The sequence below is a fragment of the Mesoplodon densirostris genome, chromosome 5 (genome assembly GCF_025265405.1).
Source record: "Mesoplodon densirostris isolate mMesDen1 chromosome 5, mMesDen1 primary haplotype, whole genome shotgun sequence".
NCBI classification, from domain to species: Eukaryota; Metazoa; Chordata; class Mammalia; order Artiodactyla; family Ziphiidae; genus Mesoplodon; species Mesoplodon densirostris.
The window spans coordinates 125,929,793-125,951,190 of record NC_082665.1 but is presented as its reverse complement, the minus strand read 5'-3'; the positions used below and the strand labels follow the sequence as shown (position 1 = coordinate 125,951,190).

At 39.2% G+C, this 21,398-nt stretch overlaps 1 protein-coding gene across 1 annotated transcript in view; it reads right to left on the bottom strand.

The window, feature by feature from the left end:
• The window catches only part of KCNH8 (potassium voltage-gated channel subfamily H member 8), a 348,245-nt gene that overhangs the window by 27,660 nt on the left and 299,187 nt on the right, over positions 1 to 21,398 (bottom strand). The window contains exons 12-15 of the mRNA XM_060100168.1: positions 11,726 to 11,764; positions 6,154 to 6,512; positions 3,876 to 3,982; positions 1,107 to 1,183 (exon numbers count right to left, since the gene is read on the bottom strand). Of these exons, the coding sequence (XP_059956151.1) occupies positions 1,107 to 1,183; positions 3,876 to 3,982; positions 6,154 to 6,512; positions 11,726 to 11,764 (582 nt within the window). The remainder of the gene's footprint in view (positions 1 to 1,106; positions 1,184 to 3,875; positions 3,983 to 6,153; positions 6,513 to 11,725; positions 11,765 to 21,398) is intronic.

Here is a 21,398-nt window from a genome sequence, read left to right as displayed (position 1 = left end):
CACCCTCAACTCCTTTTACTTGTCTCATGGAAGAACAATTCTGAGTTGCCCTACACAGTCTCTCAGTGCCCCCCCAGCAGGATCGAGCCCCAATTGACTACAGAGTTAATGATCTCATTAACACACACTTATTTAATCATTTTCCTTTCTTTCCTGTCTTATTCCTCTACTCCTTCATCTTGTTTCCTGGATCACCTCCCAAAGAAACTATCTGCATCCAAATCATTGTCTCAAAATCTATTTTTTTAAAAATTTAATTTTAGGGGGACACCCAAATTAAGAGACTGATTCAGAAATTACCTTCTCTATTTATATGAGACATCCAGAAAAGACAAATTTATAGAAACAGAAAGTAGATAAGTGGTTGTCTAGAGCTGGATGTGGGAACAGAGATTAATCATAAATGGGTGTGAGAGATCTTTTTAGGGAGGAAAATACTCTAAAACTCAGGTGGGGATGGTTGAACCACTCAATAAAGATAGTAAAAATCATCAAACTGTACACTTGAAATAGGTGAATTTTATGATACATACAATATACCTCAATAAAGTTTTTTAAGAAATTACCTTATTTTACACAGAGAGATGGTACGATCTAAAGAGCTAAAGTGCTCTAAGTTACACAGCAAATACAGGCCAGAGAAAAGAATAGAGTTTCAGGCCATTTGATTACTCTGATTCATTACTTTTGATTCATCTGTGGACAAATAATCTTGCTTTAAATCATTAAAAATTAAAGTACATGAAAAAAGTGAAAAAGCACCAATTAAACCAAGTATCAGTACATTTATGACACCAATTATAATAATGATTTAGTTAGTGCTTCCTGTAGGTTAAATAATTTACCTAGGTTATTTCATTTAATTTCACAAATGGGCCATAAGGTAGGGATGACTACTATCTCTTTGTTACACATGGAGAAATAGAGCTTGAGAGAAGGTAAGTGACTAATACTCACATGAGGCTGAGTGGGAATTCATCCATATTTGTCACCAGACACCAGAGTGCATATTCATCGTGAATATATTATACCACTTCTGCTGGTGACTAGGATTTCTTTCCCCTCTTACCACTCCAGCATGACCAGAGAAAGGCAAAGCTCCATACCTCGCTGTTGAGTTTGTTTATTTGCTGCTTGGTCTCCTCTGCTTTGATGAAGAGGACAGCAGCTCCAACCTCTGGGTCTGGAAAGTGACACAAACGCAGAATGAGTCCTTCAGGAATAAACCTCATATTTCAGAACTGGGGCAGTTAGAACAGGGAAGGAAGCCCAAGCTACCTTCAACCTTTCCTGATGTTGGTGCACTGTAGCTTCTGTCTCCCTAGTTCTTCTCTGGATGGCACCTGGTGAGCTCTTTGGAACTAGGCACACAGCATGGTGGTGACTGTGGCCACACTTACTGGATGTGTCCATGGCCACCCTCCCCCTCTCCTGAACACAATCCTACCATGTGTCCAAATGGCACATGTTCCCTTCTTTGACCATTTTCCAAAAATATATCACAGCCAGTGTCCAAGCCATAGAAAAAAGATACTCTTTTTCTCCTCTCTTCCCTTTCCAGATTTTGAGTCCTGTACCCATGAGAGCATTTTCCTCCCACCTCTATTAAAGCTGCTCATCCCCACTGCATGTTTTCTCTTTCTTCTAGTGTTGCTCTAAAAGGTAATTTCTCCCATTTCCTGGGTCTCTCATCTCCACTTTTTCTCTACCTTACTTTTACAAATATATTTCACATCTGTCAGGAGCAGAAGCACAGATGAATCATTGCTAGCTAGACTGGAAAGGATTTGATATACAGAGGTATCTATATCTATATCTATATATGTCGTGTACATATATCATGATGACTATCCTAATATCCTAATTCTGGTCAATTATGTGTAGAAAATTTGTCTGTGGGAGAAAAAAGTCGCTCAAAACAATCCAAAGTGTCAGAGTAGTAAAAGCTCCGTTTGCTGAGATATTTTGCAAAGTTAATCTATTCATTCAATGAATGATAAGAGATCACCTACAACAGGCTAAACCTCCTTTAGATGAGACAGAAATAAAGAAAATATATTGAACTTCATGGGGCTTTGAGTTTAGCTGGGAAAAGAGACATTGAAAAAGCAATTATGGGGCTGCCCCGGAGGTGCAGTGGTTAAGAATCTGCCTGCCAATGCAGGGGGCATGGGTTCGAGCCCCGGTCTGGGAAGATCCCACATGCCATGGAGCAACTAAGCCCGTGCGCCACAACTACTGAAGCCCGTGCGCTTAGAGCCCATGCTCTGCAGCAAGAGAAGCCACCACAATGACAAGCCCGTTCACCGCAATGAAAAGTAGCCCCTGCTCGCTGCAACGAGAGAAAGCCCACGCACAGCAATGAAGACCCAATGCAGCCAAAAATAATAAATAAATAAATAAATAAATACATTTATATTTAAAAAAAGCAATTATGCAATAGGTGTGGATTTCATACTAAGGGCAGTAGGAATCCATCTCAGGATTTTAAGCATAGGAATAGCGTAATAAGAATAAATTTGTACTTTTTTAAAAAGTTCACTCTGTATGGAGAACAGTGTGAAAACAGAGAAGAGACTTTGGAAGCAGCACAGGCAAGAGTGAATGTGGCAGGGAAAAGTGTGGTGGAAGGAAGGATAGAAAGTCTCAGAACTGAGAGATATTTAGGAGGTAAAGTCAAGAATATTTGTTGCTTGAATGGGTGAGTATTGGGGTAAATGTTGGGAAAAGGGAGAAGAGGAGGCCAAGGGGTGTGGCAGGACCAGAAATACTAGGTGGATGACATGATGACGTCCTGTGAGCCAACAAGGAAAACTTCCTGTTGGGACCCACCATCAGCTTCCATAGCAAATGCTCACATCTGGTTGACTAGAACTATGATTTCTGTGCTTCTTGCCCAGAGCAGATATAAGTCCATTACATGGATGAATCATGATTGTTGACTGACATCTGCATTCCTCTCCTCACCTTCCCACCTCCCACCATCGTCCTACCATGGAGTCTTACTCTTCCATCTTCCCAGAAGATGAGTGCTGGGAAGAACTGTTAATTGAGATAGAAGACTGGTATTCTACCAACCGGAGACATACTCCCAGAGCTGTACATTCAGAAGTATTTCTTGGGCTTGGCTTTGCCCATGGAAGGATTCACCAATTAGCAGGAGATCCTGACACAGGGATCTGCCTTGCATCTGGTGACTGTTTGGGATCGCCTATGTTCATTATTCTCTATCAACTACAGGTGCGTCTTCTTTTAGAAGTTGTCATTTCTGGCCTTCATCATGCTGACAATTCTTTTGTGGGCAATGAACTCAAGAATGAAAGGGAGAGAGAGGGGCCTGGGCTAGGTTTGGGGGTACTTTACATTAATTCACCATCCCTAGAGGGTAGTACTTCATATAGTTCCCCATCATTTTCGATATTCTTACATACTTCTGAAGATATTTATCCCTGGCAAACTGCAAGTACATAACCACTTACCCAATAAATTGGTTAAGTATAACAAATGTTCCTACAGTCTACACCCAACACAGCATTTCCTTTGGGTAATATTGTTTCTGTGGATTAGTCTGCATTTATAATAGGAAAACATGGTTACCCTCTGATGAAGAGCAGAAATTTGAGTCTCCTCCTGACACACCATTTACCTGGGCTGGTAAGCTGCAGGGTGTTGAGCCTGGATGGAGGAACCATTACAAATGCTATCTTAATAACTTGGAGGTGGCACAGACCCAAGTCAAATTACTCTGTGGCTTTGGTAAAGTTCCATCACATGGAGAATACCCCGAGAATGGGGAGGCAAAAATTGCCTATAACAAACATTACAAATTATAAAGACATATCACCCCTTGAGAGAAGATTAAATATAGAGCTTACCTCCAAGAGGAGGAGAAATTCGGGGCTCCAGTCTGACTCGTTCAGAGCCAAAGTCAAAAGACTGGCTTTCCTCACTACAGTTTCCATCTTCAATTCCATCAACAATCCTGTTTAAAATAACAAGGATTGGCTAGTTGCACATTTATATTCATGGGTTCCAGTATTCCTAGAAGACTTGAAAAATCTTGTGTTAAATTTCTAAATTCTAGACACTCTAGAGCTGGGCTATCCAATATGGTAGCCATTAGCCTTATACGGCCATTGAGCACCTGAAATGTGCAAAAAGAGATGTGCTGTTAGTATAAAATACACACTGGATTTTGAAGATTTTAGTAAAAAATGTAAGTTATTTAATTAGTAATTTTTTATATTGTTCACATTTGAAATGCTAGTATTTGGGGCATATTGAGTCAAATAAAATATCTCATTAAAATTATTATTAAATAATTGCACATGTGTGTGTTTACTTTTTAAAGATGTGGCTACTGGAACATTTAAAATTACTCATGTGGCTCACAATTTTAGCTCATGCTATATTTCTATTGAACAGCAATGCTATAGATCTTAGACTCATTTATTCTCAGATTCAAAACCTTAAGCTACAGAAGTTCTCTTATCTAAATTTATATTAATTCACTACTCTATCCAGAATTAAAGAGTTTTGATGTAAAGTTTACAGCATCAGAGAAAGTAACTTTGAAAACATCTTTGCTCTGGACGTGGACAAAACTCTGAAGTGAGAGTTGAAGAATTATATTTAAATGACTATTAGGACTCTAGTTAATCTTCTCTCCTTGGTAAATAATATCTAACAGACTCATTATTTTTTAAAAAAATGAACTTATTGTAGAAAATGTAAACATAAAGGTAGCAAAAATCTGAAAGGAAAAATCAACTGTCATTCACCACTACTGTTAACATCTTGGTGTGTTCTCAAAATCTTTTTCTAGATATAAAATAAAATATGTTTCTTCATAAGTGTAGAATAAGTTGTACATGAAATTTTCTTTTCCAGCTCTGATACATTTTTCCCCTATTTATAATTTAGTATTTTTTATTTTAGAGAAATTTTAGGAAGGAGAAGAGTTAAGGAATGTTTTCAAATCACCATCTCCAACTGAATTCCTGAACATTTAATATCCACCTACTTTTCATTAACCCTGTTTTGCTTATTTTCCCCTTAATATTTTCTCTAAATGGATAAGTTGTGTTTTTCAAATGACTAACTAAATATGTAGTATATCAGAAACATCTCTTGCCTTATAAGAAGAACAACAGAGTTTGAATCTATATTTCAAAACTCAAATTTCTGAGATTTTGGACAAAATATGTAATCTTCAAAATACTTAACATTTCTTACAACTTTATAGTAGGGATAATACAAACTACTTTATAGGATTCCTGAAAAGACTAAAGGTAATAGTAAATGAAAAATTACCTAGCTGAGTACATGAGACTAGGAATCACTCAATATGTTTTTTCTTGTCTATTTTTTTTTTTTTTTGTGGTATGTGGGCCTCTCGCTGTTGTGGCCTCTCCCTATCTGGCTGAAGGGGCCAGAAATAAAACTAAGTTCAGGGCCTCCCTGGTGGCGCAGTGGTTGAGAGTCCGCCTGCCGATGCAGGGGATACGGGTTCGTGCCCCGGTCTGGGAGGATCCCATATGCCGCGGAGCGGCTGGGCCCGTGGGCCGTGGCCGCTGGGCCTGCGCGTCCGGAGCCTGTGCTCCGCAGCGGGAGAGGCCGCGGCGGTGAGAGGCCCGCGTACAGAAAAAAAAAAAAAAAAAAAACTAAGTTCAGTCATCCACAATAATGAAGCAAATACTATGGGAAATGAAGACCAACACTTCATTTCCTTCATAATTTCCACTCATTGCTTCATGAAACTTTTGGTAAGATCAGATACTGAGGGGATAACAATACGGACTTTGTTCCATCTCTTTTGTTTTCATTAGAAATTTATGTTATAAAATTACAATGTAGAAATATACATCTATAAAAATAGGTAGAGCTAAATGGATAAAGGGAGAAAAGAAAGAATTTGGAACACTTAATGGACCCTTTTGAGAATGTGACTAAAATTATTTATTCTCATCTTGCATACACCCCCACATAGAGTCAAAAATGGCGCACAAAAATTTAGGGAAGCTGAAGCATTGAGGCTAGGAACCTGTGTGGCAGAAAGGCCCAGAAGGCTGACTCATTTACTAGCCAGGTACTAGTGTGAATACAATGCAGCCAGTTTCACCTGGGAAAGAATTCTATGATGTGAACTCTCACCTTGGACTGAGGTCTGGGGGTCCAGCATTGTTCAAAGTTGAAAGTTGCAATTTCAAGTTCTTCTCTTTTCTTTTACCATGGTTAGGGGCGTCGGCTTCCTGTTTGTTTTTGGGGGAATTGGAACTAGAGACTCTGATAGGTGAGTGAAATGGCACTGTTCCCGAGGCCAGCTGCTTCAGGCTTAAGCCAAGATAGCTCTTACTGCTTCCAGGCTTCTTGCTACGGGAAGAGGAAGATCCCCTTGTGTAGATGGGAGAGAGGGAAGCAGTCTCCTCATCCTCCCGGTCCTCCTCCTCTTCCTCATCTTCCACAATGGATGGGAGTCTCTTCTTGATGCTGCCATTTCCCTTGGGCTCTGACTAAATCAGAGGATAATATAGATGAGTACAGATTGTGAAGACTTCTTGAGAGGCATATCATTCATGCTGCAGGGCCCATCTGAACAAAGTCAGATCCCCTAGAGCCTTTAAAATGGAAGACCTCACAGATTTTGCTCTTATTTATTCAGGTGTTCAAAGTCTCTCATACTGTAGAGTACAGGGAACTCTACTCAATATTCTGTAATAACCTACATGGGAAAAGAATCTGAAAAAGAATTATTCACTTTGCTGTACACCTGAAACTAACACAACACTGTAAATCAACTATACTCCAATAAAAATTTTAAACAAAACGAAACAGAAATAGACTCACAGAAATAGGAAACAAACTTAAGATTACCAAAGGGGAGGGGGGTAGAGGGATACATTAGGAGTTTGGCATTAAAATATACACACTGCTATATATAAAATAGATAACCAACAAGGACATCCTATATAGCACAGGGAACTCGATTCAATATCTTATAATAACATAATGGAAGAGAATGTTAAAAAAGGATATATATATATATATATATATATATATATCACTTTACTGTACACCTGAAACTAATACAACACTGTAAATCAACTATATTTCAATAAAAGATGTTAAAAATCTCCCCATTTCTGATCTCGGCTAGGTTTACTCTCTCTGCTTTCCTGGTGTTAGCCCACAATCCTCTTCTTGGTCTTTTAAACTCTCTTGGTGGTGACCTATGTAAAAGGTGCATTTTATCAGGTTTGCATTGAGGTTTTAATCAGCCTGTCATTTATAATAGCATATGATGACATGTTTTTAGGAATAAGACATTTTCAATGTTACTGGAAAGTCTTAGGCCTTGATAGTTTATTTAATTTATTTATTTCATTTTTCAGGTATCCTCATCATTTTATTTTTTATTTTATTTTTTATTTTTTTTATTTTTTTTATTTTTTTGCGGTATGCGGGCCTCTCACTGCTGTGGCCTCCCCCGTTGCGGAGCACAGGCTCCGGACGCGCAGGCTCCGGACGCGCAGGCTCAGCGGCCATGGCTCACGGGCCCAGCCGCCCCACGGCATATGGGATCCTCCCAGACTGGGGCACGAACCCGTATCCCCTGCATCGGCAGGCGGACTCTCAACCACTTGCGCCACCAGGGAGGCCCATCATTTTATTTTTATTGAAGTGTTGTTGATATACAATATTATATAAGTTACAGGTGTGCGATATAGTGATTCACAATTTTTACAGGTTATATTCCATTTATAGATATGATAAAATATTGGCTATATTCCCTGTGTTGTACAACATCTCCCTGTAGTTTACTTTATACCTAGTAGTTTGTACCTCTTACTCCCCTACCTGTATCTTGCCCTTCCCCCTTCCCTCTCCCCACTGATAACCACTGGTTTGTTCTCTGTGTCTGTGAGCCTGCTTCTTTTTGGTTATATTCACTAGTTTGTTGTATTTTTTAGATTCCATATATAAGTGATCTCATACAGTATTTGTCTTTCTCTGTCTGACTGATTTCACTTAGCATAATTGGGTCTTGATATTTTAAAGTTACAGGGTCCTCAGTGGAACTTTATGTGGAGATCAACCAGCAAAATTATATTATTTTTGAGAATAAAACTCTTTCCTATTTTGGACCATAGATGGAAGAAGACCAGAAGTGTCCTCAGCTCTCCTTGTTCTCACAAGTCAGGTGGCAGGAAGCACAGCAAACCATTTGGTCCTCTCACCTTGAAGAGCCTTAGGAAAGGAAAGGGAGAGTTTTGCAAACTCTTCTGTAGGATTCCTGCCTGGGCTCCTTCAACCTTACAGGCTTAGAAGAAACAAAGGAGAGGATGGGAAAGGATGAAGGAGGGGATAATGAAGGGGCAGGAAAGACAAGGTAGCAAAGGCTAAGCTGATGGCCCTCAACAGAGTCACTCTAAGAGTATGTGCTTCTTGCTCTGCCCCAGACATGGCCTCCCTGCTCCAAAAAGTCAGTTCATTTTTCTGTGCCTCAGTTTCTTTTGAGGATACAATCATTTATACCTGCTTATCAATAATTCATAATAAAAATAAACTGAAAAGACCTAAGAATACTATTTAAATGTCATGAGCTGTCATGGTTATTACTTCTTCTCAATAAATAGTTGTTTTATTGGTATATGAATTTTATTGTAACAGTTATAATTACATATATATATATATATATATATATATATATATATATATATATATGTATGTAACAAAAAAATGAACTTGAATCTGTAGTGACTGACAGGCCCATTCACCTATTTAGTTGAGGCCATAGCTGTAAAGTAAAATGATCAGTTCACTTAGGAAGGTTTTTTTTTTTTTTTTGTATTTTAATCTTTTAATTAATTAATTAATTGGACTGTGTTGGGTCTTTGTTTCTGTGCGAGGGCTTTCTCTAGTTGCGGCGAGTGAGGGCTACTCTTCATCGCAGTGCACAGGCCTCTCACTGTCGCGACCTCTCTTGCTGCGGAACACAGGTTCCAGATGTGCAGGCTCAGTAGCTGTGGCTCAAGGGCCCAGTTGCTCTGTGGCATGTGGGATCTTCCCAGACCAGGGCTCGAACCCGTGTCCTCTGCATTGGCAGGCAGATTCTCAACCACTGCACCACCAGGGAAGCCCTGTATTTTAATCTTATGGGTCAAAATTTCTTGAGGAAATGGAATTATTAGAGTCATCTTTCCAGCTAGATGTGATTATTTTAATTAATGGTAAAGCTATTAGTTCTTTATTCAATAGTCATGGTTTTGCTTTTATTTATTTATTCTTTTTTCTTCACAGCATTTTAAATTCTGTGCTTTTAATAAAAGATGGACCCATGTGGAATTGCAGAGGAACATTTGTATACTAGTATTGTAGAATAGAAAAGTGAGCTCACCCAGCTAAAGATACAACAGGGCGAACTTATCACAGAAATTAAAATCATTGAGTACATTTTCTAATTGGACTTCTGTTTACATTTGCATTGGCAATTTAACCATTCCTTTGTTTCAAGGAGGCTCTCTTGGCTCTAACAGAATCTTCTGACTATGGCCACAAACTATAAGATGTTTGTACTTCTACAAGTTCATTTAATTTTCATACTTCCATGCTTGGCACCTTGGATAATTTGCTTAGGTACTGACTCTTGTGACTGGGACAACCAACACGATTTATACGAAGAATTCATTAACCCGTGGACCATCATTGCAGACAATACCCAAATTTATTATTATTAAATACCCAACCCCACATGCAGCCTCTGTGCAGGAGGAGTACCGGTTACTTTCTTCAGGCCATCGGTATACCCTCCTCCCTCGTGTCACTGGATTCACCTGTATATACATGGCCACAAAATTCAACCACAGATCTTTTCCTTCTCTCTGACCCATCTCTTCCTTTCCCTCTCATCCTTCTCATGAATGCTCCCATGAGGGCAATGAGGTTTTATCCCCACAGTCAAAGGAGTCTCTAATTTTGCTCATGACATCTTGCTGGGATAGTCATTTCAAACTCATGAATGAGTCTTGACTAAATGTGTCTTGACTAAAAGGAAAGCAGAATAAAGTCTAGTGGTGGAATGCATATGTTTTGGGTCACACAGTCTTAAGAGTCCTGTGACTTACTAGCTATAACCTTGGTCAGGTAATGTTATTGTTTAAAGCCTTGGTTTCCTCACCTGTAAATTGGCAATAATGTGAGGAAAAAATTAGGTATTAGATAATGGTAGTTACACCCTTAGTGATATGCACTGAATGTGCTTAATTAAATGCTTGCCCTTGTGATGATGGTGATGATCATGAAGAAAAAGGAAACAAAATTTAAATCAGGGCAGGTCTTACAGATAATGTTGTGATATTTTACATAATCTTATTTTACATAACTTCTTTCTTAGTTAACAGAACTCTTAGCAATGCACCTTGTCCAGAGATCACCTTTTTCAGACCCCTTGCCACTTGGTTTGGCCATAAGGCCAAATTCTAGGATGATAGTATGCCAGTGGACAGGTTATAGGGAAATTTTAGGAAGGCTCCTAGAAGGAGGGGAGCATCTATCTTGCTCTTTTACTTTACTTTAGTTTCTAGTCTGGAACACTGATGAAATGAATGGATCTCCAGCAGCCATCTGAGAGAATGAGGAGAAGGAAGGCATAAGTTGAGGATCATTAAGCAGAAAGAGGAAATCTCCAGGCCTACTGACACTGTTATATTGCTCACCTCTGGCCTTGTCCATGAGAGAGAAATAAATATCTATTGTATTGAAATCCCTGTTATTCTGGTAGTTTTGATACTGCAAATGAACTTAACCTTAATTATACAGATTTTTTTTTTGAAAGTTAAGGATGGTGTATTCTTGGAAGGGATGTTCATTTTCAGAGTGCTATGGCGGGGTGAGGAATTCAGATGGGAAAATCCAAAAGGAGGCTAAATTTCTCTTCATGAGAAAGAGAATATAGGAAAGGTCTGGTGGAAAAGATGTAATGAGGAAAAGATGCCTGTTGAGAAGAGTTTAAATGTAACGACAGTTTTGCTAGTTCCTGAAGAGGGATTTTGCAGAGATGAGAGAGAAAAGACAACTAGTGGCAGGGAGGAACGTGGTTGATAGCACTGAGATGTTTTAAGAGCTTTAAAAATGTTTCTCAATAACAACTGTGTTTGCTTCCCACCCCAACCATCTTCAGTCCATTATCAACGTCTTTGTAACGTGCTGTGTAATTGGATTTATTTGTGCACCTCTGTATGCATGTGTGTCTGTGTGTGTATGCATGTGTGTGAAAGTTGGGGGATTCTGCTTCAAGAGGGTACAGAGCAAGAAAAGGAGCTGTTTACAGGGTTTCTGTCACGGGATTATTGGTAATAAAGTTCTAGGTCATAAATTGGACAAGTTTCTGTTTGGGGGGAAAGTTTTCTGTGAAATTGGAGGGTTCTTAAAAGTTGGGACTGACTTAAAAGCTCAATTCTTCTAAGATCAATACCCCAGGACTCTGTTACTCTGGGCAGGTTTTGGTGACAAACTATGCTTTAACAATAGCTCTAAGATCCTTAAATAGACATATGAGTTTCAACCTTTCTCTATTCCCAAACTCATGAAAGTCATTGCCACGTCTCTCTCAAGTGCTTTAGGGGAAGTCAAAAATGAATACATAGCATCCTCAAGGAGGAGACATATTTGTTGGAAATCCCACAAATTTTAGATAAATATTTTGCTCTTTGGCAAAAAGCCATACCTGTGAGACCGTAGATTTGTTCGATAATCTTGATATCACCTGAAGGAACAAACAAACAAACAGAAGTTGTAACAATCATTTACACCTTCTTGGTGGTTTGGGACTGAGTGAAATGGAGACAGGGAAAGAGATGAAAGTTCAGAGGCTGTGCGGGGGAGATGGGCCACCTGCATGGGCCAGAGAAGAGGAAATACCTCCTGAGAGATGCTGGGAACATCTCCCACACCTCACCCTCTAGGAACTCTACTGACCAGAGTGTGTAATAAAGAAAAGGGAGCAGCAAATTGACTGCCTAGTACAGGACACCACACCCAGGAAATAGGGGTCAAAATAGTACACTCATAGGATACATTTTCCATCTTGATGATTTATTTGCTCTCTCTTTTATTTTTTCCATCTCCCTTATTCCTCTTTCTTGCCATTTTGCTAAATTATCTTATCTTCCATGATTTTCTCTCCGGTTCTGTGAAAAAAGAAATTGTGGAGGCGTTTCTTATTTAATCTCATTTCTTTATATTTATCCACCTCCCCTTTTTCTTTGGATACGGGTGGGGGTGATGAACTCTCTCTGTCCCATTTGTTTTACTCGCTATGATGTTCCCTGTGGACTAGGATTAAGTTCACGGTGGATACTAATTTTCAATTTAAGTGATTTGAAGATCCAATTGATTGTAAAAAAGAAAAAAAAATTCTGTCAATCAAATTGTGACATTGCATCAGTTATGACTGATCCCAATTTCAGAGACGGTAAAATGTGAAAAACAAATGTGTAACATAGAATCACTTAAGTTCAAAACACATCTTGCATAAAATCAAACTATGGTACTGTGGAGGAGTACATTAAAAAACATGCACTTTCCATGACGTACAAACAAGCTCTGGAAGTTATAACATATCTGGGAAATATGCTTCAGGTCTCATCCACATTGTTTTTTTGCTCAAATATACTTCTCTCATTTTAAAGTGGTAATAGATGCTATAAATTAACATAATTTTATTCCCATGAAAAAAAAAAAACTTGCACTTCAAAATGACCTGCCTAGTAAGTGAGACATATTTGGTAATTCTGTCACCCCCCCCACTGTTTTTTTTTTCTAGATGATTAGAGAAATAGATCTGCTATTATTTATACAAATGCCAGAATCATTATTGCTGTGCAAATATATGTTTCATCAACGTTTAATTTTATCAAAGCAGTCAACCCATTCTACATCTGTTTTGTTGTCTAAATATGCATTGATCAGTAGTACTGAAGACTTAAGTTTTGTAATAATTCCCTAAATGGTGACAGTAAAACAGCTGAATAATTAAAAATGTGGAAAATAAAACAAAATTACAGTGTCGTTGCTACTGTGGTAGACACAAAAAATGGGTTTTTGAAAAGCTTTTCAGTTACAGCTTGGATGAAAGAAAGAACAGCCCTGGGATTCAGGAAGCCTGAACATCTCCAGGTCAGAGATGCTCTCTAAGGGATTAGAGAAAGGCACTGGCTTTAGCACTTGCTGATTTGGGTGTGACTCCCAACCCCCATGGTTTATTACTAATATGAGTTCTGTCGAGTTGCTGAACCCCAAGAATGTTTTTCTATATCAGTGCTTCTCAAACTTGCAGGTTCTGATTCGGGAGGTCTGGGTGGAGCCTGAGACTCCAAATTCCAATGAGTTCCCAGATAATATGGACCTTGCTGGCCCGTGGGGTACACTTTGAGTAGTGAGATCTTATAACCAACGTCATTGTTATTATCATTCTATCAGCTGTCAATTCATTATGTATTCACTGTGATCAGCACCCTGGTAAATGCTCCCCAGCCATGACATCCACTAATTTTCATTACTAATCCTATGAGGTAAGTGCCCATTATGTAGCCAGCACTACTGTGATAGGCTCTCTGAATAAATCATTTAATTCACATATGGTATTAATCACATGTGTTTTATTTTATTTTATTAAAAAATTTCTTTTAAATCACAGGAAACTCAGATTTAATAACACTCAGCATACATGGAATAAGTTCACTTAGCAGTTGCTGTGGTTCATTTCACTTATAAGAGGCAAATATTTTTAAAGTACTCAACAGCAACAGTGAAAGCCCTCTCTCACCCTGATAGGAATGGATTTGTTATAGTTCTTCTAAATAGAATTAACCATCCTTGGAAAGATTTCAATCCAGTACTGAATTGTTTATGAAATGCCCCGTTATCTATTGTAATGTATTGTAAGTAGTCGAATTCTGTATATACTGCTATTTTCTGTGTCTGTTCATTGTTGTGAACTTATGTATGTTAGTGAAATAAATGTTCAGCTTTCATGTTGTTTCCTTAACATTTATAAATATAAGTATTAAGATATTTTCCCCCTCTTACGGAGAATAACAAACTTGGTGATGTTTTCCTTTCTGATGCAACCCAAAACCCTAGCTGTTCTGAAAAGGTTGGTGCATGCCGTTAAGACAGAATGAAATTACTCTTTTCATCTCTTAAGCAAAACACCCCTCTGCCATCCCCCTTCAAAACCACAGGTTTTTACTTGATATTCACAACTTTTGCACCACCATCAGTCAGTAATTTTCCAGGTGCCTTTAGTTTTAGACATTATAGAGCTCAAATACTGAGTCAAGAAGATTGATAAAATATAAAACATTTTCTGCTCAGCCACATTTGTAGGCAAGCATTTTCAGTGTCTATGTTCTGAGGAAGTCCATAATATCACATGTATTTTATTTTTTTTTATTTTTTTATTTTTTTTCTTTTTGCGGTATGCGGGCCTCTCACTGTTGTGGCCTCTCCCGTTGCGGAGCACAGGCTCCGGATGCGCAGGCCCAGCGGCCATGGCTCACGGGCCCAGCCGCTCCGCGGCATGTGGGATCCTCCCAGACCGGGGCACGAACCCGTATCCCCTGCATCGGCAGGCGGACTCTCAACCACTGCGCCACCAGGGAGGCCCGTCACATGTATTTTAAAAAGAATACTCTGATAGATGCATTCTGTTGACTAATACTTCATGCTAATCCAGATTCTGCCAAGTATGGAGAGTATTAGTTTAAAGGAAACCCAGTATTTTCAAGCTAGAAGTGACCCTAAAGAGTCTCTACTACAATGGTTTGTACACCTGGCAGACAATAGGATGCTTTGAGAAGTGTTCCTTTAAAAAATCAGGTTACAGGGCTTCCCTGGTGGCACAGTGGTTGAGAGTCCGCCTGCCGATGCAGGGGACATGGGTTCGTGCCCCGGTCCGGGAAGATCCCACATGCCGCGGAGTGGCTGGGCCCGTGAGCCATGGCTGCTGAGCCTGCGCATCCGGAGCCTGTGCTCCGCAGCGGGAGAGGCCACAACAGTGAGAGGCCCGTGTATCGCAAAAAACAAACAAACAAACAAACAAAAAATCAGGTTACAGAGTACCAGTTCCAATGAATCTCTTTCAGTTGGTGATGGGTGTGGGTCTCAGGTCTCCAGGTCAAGTTTGAAACCACTGAGTTTGTCCAACTCCCTAACTAGAGATGTGGAAACAGTGGCCCAGGAAGATGAGATGGCTTGCCCAATTCATGCAACAAGTTAGTGGCAGAACTTTTTCCCCAGAAACCATGCCTCCTGACTCTCAGTGTACCTTCCATAGAATCATGAGTTTTCTCAGATACCTCTTCCAATGGTTAATGCTGTTTCTTGGGCTGAAAGAAAAAATGCCTGACATACTATAGCATTTAATCTGGTTTGATGGTTGCCACAAATCCGACCCCCAAAACTCATGAGGCTAAGCTACCCAAACACCTCGTAAACCTTTTCTGAGTCACAGATCTTTTAGGAAATCGGATGAATTCTAGGCATTCTTTCCACAGCGGGGAGAAACATGGATACAGCCTTTGGATAGAAAATATTTATTGTTCCAGCTGCTTGAAGACTCAACGGTTTTGAGTTTTGAGGAAGGCAGCTTTCCAATTTTGAGTCCCTCCCACATGGAGTTTTTATACCTTTTAGACAATAAGAAGAACTGTTGGTAATCTCTAATGTGAATAATTAGGAAAAAAAGAAAGACTGAAGTCATAGAGGTTGGGAAGATAAAAGGGAAGTAAGTCAGACACAAGAGCAGGAAATGAGGTCCCTGCAATAAAGTTTTGAGAGAGATCAAGAAGGGTAAGGGTCAACCCGCTCACATCTTGGGATGGTGCCCTTCATTCCATCAGGAAGGAAGAAGCCCAGTGCGGGCAGAAGGGCTGAGGACACCGCCTGGCACAAAGTCATGACCAGAAGTAAGGCGTCATAATCTTGAAGACTAGGAAGAAACATTCTCAGCTTTGTTGCATTGGTTTTAAAAGTTTTTGTGTAGCTGTTCTCCTTTCCCCCCATCCTAACCACGTAAATTACTCTATCATTCTGTGAGTCTAGTAGGAACTTGAGAGAGAGGACTTTTGTGTTGTTTGTTTCTTAGGTTTAATGTTCTTAATTTTATTGCTTTTGGCTGAGACTTTACACCTCTCAATAACATGTTATACCCTACTATTTCTTTTTTTTAAAAAAAACTTTTAATCTTATATTGGAGTATAGTTGATTAACAATGTGGTGTTAGTTTCAGGTGTACAGCAAGTGATTCAGTTATACATATACATGTATATATATATATACATATACATGTATCTATTCTTTTTCAAATTCTTTTCCTATTTAGGTTGTTACATAATATTGAGCAGAGTTCCCTGTGCTATACAGTAGGTCTTTGTTGGTTATCTATTTTAAATACAGCAGTGTGTACATGTCAATCCCATACTCCCTAACTATCCCCCCTCCCTTATACCCTGGTAACCATAAGTTCATGAGACAGGACTCTTAAATTGGAAAAATACTGTTCACTGGCATCGAGGACCAGAGAGGAAAAATGGTCTCTTAGTCCTCATATAATTTGCTGCCAAAAAAAGCAAAACAAATCCACAACTTTTTTAACTGTGTAAAGAAGGTCCCAAGTTTTACTATTGAGCTTGAATTGCAAATGGAAATCAAATATACTAAAATTAATAGTCATTTTAGATGTGACACGTGCCATTGCATTCTTTAATGTTGTCTCTTTTATTGAATGACGACCCTTTTATAGAGCTTTCATAGGCTCATACCTGATCTTGGCCGTTCAACTCATTTTTCCCCTTAAGTTCTTAAAATTCCTGATAGTAAATTATTCTGATATTAGAATTTTTCTTTAACATCTTTATTGGAGTATAATTGGTTTACAATGGTGTGTTAGTTTCTGCTGTATAACAAAGTGAATCAGCTATACATATACATATATCACCATATCTCCTCCCTCTTGCGTCTCCCTCCCACCCTCCCTATCCCACCCCTCTACGTGGTCACAAAGCACCGAGCTGATCTCCCTGTGCTATGCGGCTGCTTCCCATTAGCTATCTATTTCACATTTGGTAGTGTATATATGTCCATGTCACTCTCTCACTTCATCCCAGCTTACTCTTCCCTGATATTAGAATTTTTATGAATTCTTTTAGCTGGGAAGGGAGCTCTTTGATTTCTTTTATCTATTCCCTCCACCCATTAAAATCCCTCTGCGTTCTGAGAGATGGCGGGGTGTGAGGCCCCGCCTTTCACGGGAGGCTAAAAGGCCACCTCTAGAAGGAACGTGAGTGGTTTCTCAGCAGTGATGAGGCATTACCAATAACTTCTCCTTACTCTCAAGCTCTTTTCAAGAGGCTGAACCACTAAGAAATTGACCACTGTGAGGCAGGAAGGAAGCAAAGGTGAGTGGAACCTACCACAAAGACCCAGGACTCCTAACAGTAACCCAGGGGGCCAGTAGCCCAAGGAAGGTAGGAAATCTATTTCCATTGTCTACTTGGCCCACAGGTAGGATTTATAAACCCCTGTGTGGTTTGCAAATGTCCTCTCAACTATGGAATCTCATAAGGCACGAAAGTGCCCTGGTGAGAATGTTATCTGCAGCTGATTGCTCAATCGGGAAATGAGATGTGAATTACAAGGCTCTTCTCTCTGACTGATTCATGACATTCTCTGCCTTGTTAATAATGCCACATTGATTAAGTCACAGAGCAGATTGAAGGAGCGTGCATGCCCATTCAGAAACAGGGATTATCACGGATTTTATCTTGTTCACGGGACAGCAATATTACCAGCATTTGTGGTTGTTTGGGATAAAGAGAACATGAATGAAGGAAACTTGCAAATAACCCCATAATTGTCATAGTTAAAATGTCTACTCTTACAAAAATCATAAATAATTGTCAAATCAGCAGGTCTCATTTCCTCATCTGCTTCTTTCTCTTGCAGACTCAACTGGAGGTGCCAAGAAGTAGTGAAGGACACCAATGGCAGATGGCAGATGGGAGGAATTAGAAACCTCTGGAGAAAGGATAGGTTTTGAATAGGGAGCATTCATCTTCAACTTAACATGTCTGAGAGGTCACCACCATCTAATCTAAAGAAGATATTTTAGAGGCTGGTCTGAATCCCTAAGTGGGTAATACAGTTTCTATTATGTTTTCTTTGCTTGTTCTGTAATTTAGAAACAGAAATGAGATTTTAATGAAAAGACTAATAATTTTGACATTTCCCAATTTCACCCGGGGCCTTGAGGTCAAGACAAACTATTAAGACTTGGAGAATTCTTTTCCCCTGGGTAATTGTTATTGCTCCTGGTGTGGGAAATATAAGTCAAGTAAGTGAGTCTTGAATTTAGCGCTTACTGATGTCCAGAGCTAGAGAATCAGCTCCTACAGTGTAGGAAGCAGCACAAAAACTTTTCACTGACGTATATTATGATGAAAGGTCTGTGTGTGGGGAACAGGACCCATTTAGGAGGTAATATAGCAGGGGGGTTAAGAGCTGGAATTTCCCTAGTCTTGTCACTTATTAGCCATGTAACCTTGGGAAGCATATTAATTGTAATAGAATAAGTAATGCTTAGGTAACAAATAATGTGCTAAATTTCAATGGGTTAACACAAATTAATTTTATGTTTCACTCTTTCTCTCAAAAATGATGATAATAACTAAACTTGTAAGGATTAAATGAAATACATACCTGTAAACTGAACCAATCTTGGAGACCAGGCTGGCCACATCTGATGTAGTGTCACATTAAGAGAAATGTAGTACAGCAACCAAAAGTAATTAAAAAATAATTCTAATCTTTTGGTCCATATCTTTCAAGAACCTTAGAGGCAATACGGTGATAAACCACAGGAAGACTTTTTTAAAATGACCCCTCCTTTTCTATTCCATTAGTGATAACAATGGTGCCTCTCCAAATTCTTTCACTGAAACTCTCCCCCTGGGTCCCTTCTGTTCTCTTCTGCTTCCCTCTGGCCATCGTGTCCAGCATTCCTGCCAGAGGTGGCCGCTAGGTGGTGCCATGCTTTCCAGGCCTCTCTTGTTTCTCCAGGGAAAGAAGGCATTTGGAACCTGCTGGGAAGTGTACAACTCTTATCACTTCAACTTAATGATCCACAAGGAATTCTCACCTAGAATTTATGGTGAAAAATGTCCTCACATTGTTGCATTTGGAAAGTATTTGGTCCAGTGTCTGGCATAAAGATAATTCCTGTTAATAAGTGGTAATTTTATTATTATTGATACATTGGTTATGAAGAAAACTTTTCTTTGAATTGAGCTGGTGAGGAATAGGGCATTATTAGCTAGGTGATGCAGAGCTAAACATTCACACAGATGGGTTTGTCCAACTTAAAAACTAACATATATATTTATTATATACACACATGTATAGGACTTCTTAACAAGGAGGCCATTAAACTTCCTAAATACAAGTTTCCCCCAAATTGTATATATTGTCAATGTCTTATTGACTATATTCATACCTGTGGAAAATTTGAAAATGCATCATTTTACTCAAGTGAAGCAGATAATTGGGTTGAGAGAGAAACGAATAGAATGTCAAGCTATTACGTTTTATAAAGTATTCCACCCAGTACTGTGCAAAGAAAAGTATGTATGTTTTTGCGGCATGGGATGACAGCCCTTCTAAACACAATTTTAACTTCCTTTCTTTGAATTCAAATGTATGAATTACAAGACTTTGGAATTAAAAGAAAACCCAAAGGAGTCCCTTAATATTTATGTAAAAACTTGGAAACATGGGATGATTTTGAGGGAGAGTTATTTACGAATATGTAGTTCATATTATCCTAGAAAGAAAAGGGAAGGAAATACACACTATTGTGTGAAGAAAACTAACTAGAAATCTCTCAGCAATGACACACACTTTTAAAGATTTCAGGCTTAAGGAGCTATGCACCAAATCAGTGATTTGGGAGTTCAGCAGGGTAATCAGTGCTAGAAGAATTTACACAGTTTAAACTCATTATGTGGAGGCCCCCCAGTGACCAGTTTCTGATTAGGGTACAATGGCTCCTGGTTAGCCTGTAAAACCCACTACTATGTAATTATAAGGAAACACAATAGCTGGTTTCATAAGATTTTCAGGATACACGCTGAGTACTCTGGTTCCAAACCAGGTTGGTGAACAAAGATGCTGAGTTTGGAGTGAGAAGTTTTTGCATCACAATTCCCGATGGCACTTCCAAACTTAATGAGAAATGCCTGATTTGCTGCCTAGGAGGACCATTGTCAATTATATACTGTAACAGAAAGCTGAACAGCCCCGTCTGTAGAAGACAGTGTTTGAACCAGCAAACTGAAATGAGCTACTTTGTGTACGTGAACATAATGCCTTGGGCAAGCTCACTTAGCTTCAGAAAATAAGAAGAGGTCTATAGAGGACCATGATAGTGAGGCCATATGCAGCTTCTACATGACCAAATGCATACTTTTTTTGGCATTCAGTTTTTAATGAAAGAAATCTTTGAAACTTAAGCAAGATGAATATTGTTCACCACAACATTCACACCTTTAACAAACACTCAACAATTTCTAGGTGAGGAAGAAAGTCTCACAGTTGGTAGATGTGAGGCCAAGATTCTCAAGTTAGGGTTTTCCTCCTGCACTGTTGGTAGGAATGTAAATTGGTGCAGTCACTATGGAGAAACGTTTGGATGTTCCTTAAAAAAGTAAAACTAGAGCTATCATATGATCCAGCAATCCCACTCCTGGGCATATATCCAGAGAAAATAATGATTCAAAAAAATACATGTGGGCTTCTCTGGTGGCACAATGGTTGAGAGTCTGCCTGCCAATGCAGGAGACACGGGTTTGTGCCCCGGTCTGGGAAGATCCCACATGCTGTGGAGCAGCTGGGCCCGTGAGCCATGGCTGCTGAACCTGTGCATCCGGAGCCTGTGCTCTGCATTGGGAGAGGCCACAGCAGTGAGAGGCCCACGTACTGCAAAATATATATATATATATATATATATATATATACGCACCCCAGTGTTCCTTGCAGCACTATTTACAATAGCCAGGACATGGAAGCAACCTAAATTTCCATTGACAGATGAATGGATAAAGAAGATGTGGTACATATATACAATGGAATATTACTCAGCCATAAAAAAGAATGAAATAATGCCATTTGCAGTGACATGGATGGACCTAGAGATTGTCATACTGAGTGAAGCAAGTTAGACAGAGAAAGACAAACATCGTATGATATCACTTATATGTGGAATCTAAAAAAAATGGTAAAAATGAATTTATCTACAAAACAGAAATAAGAGTCATAGGTGTAGAAAACAAACTTATGGTTAC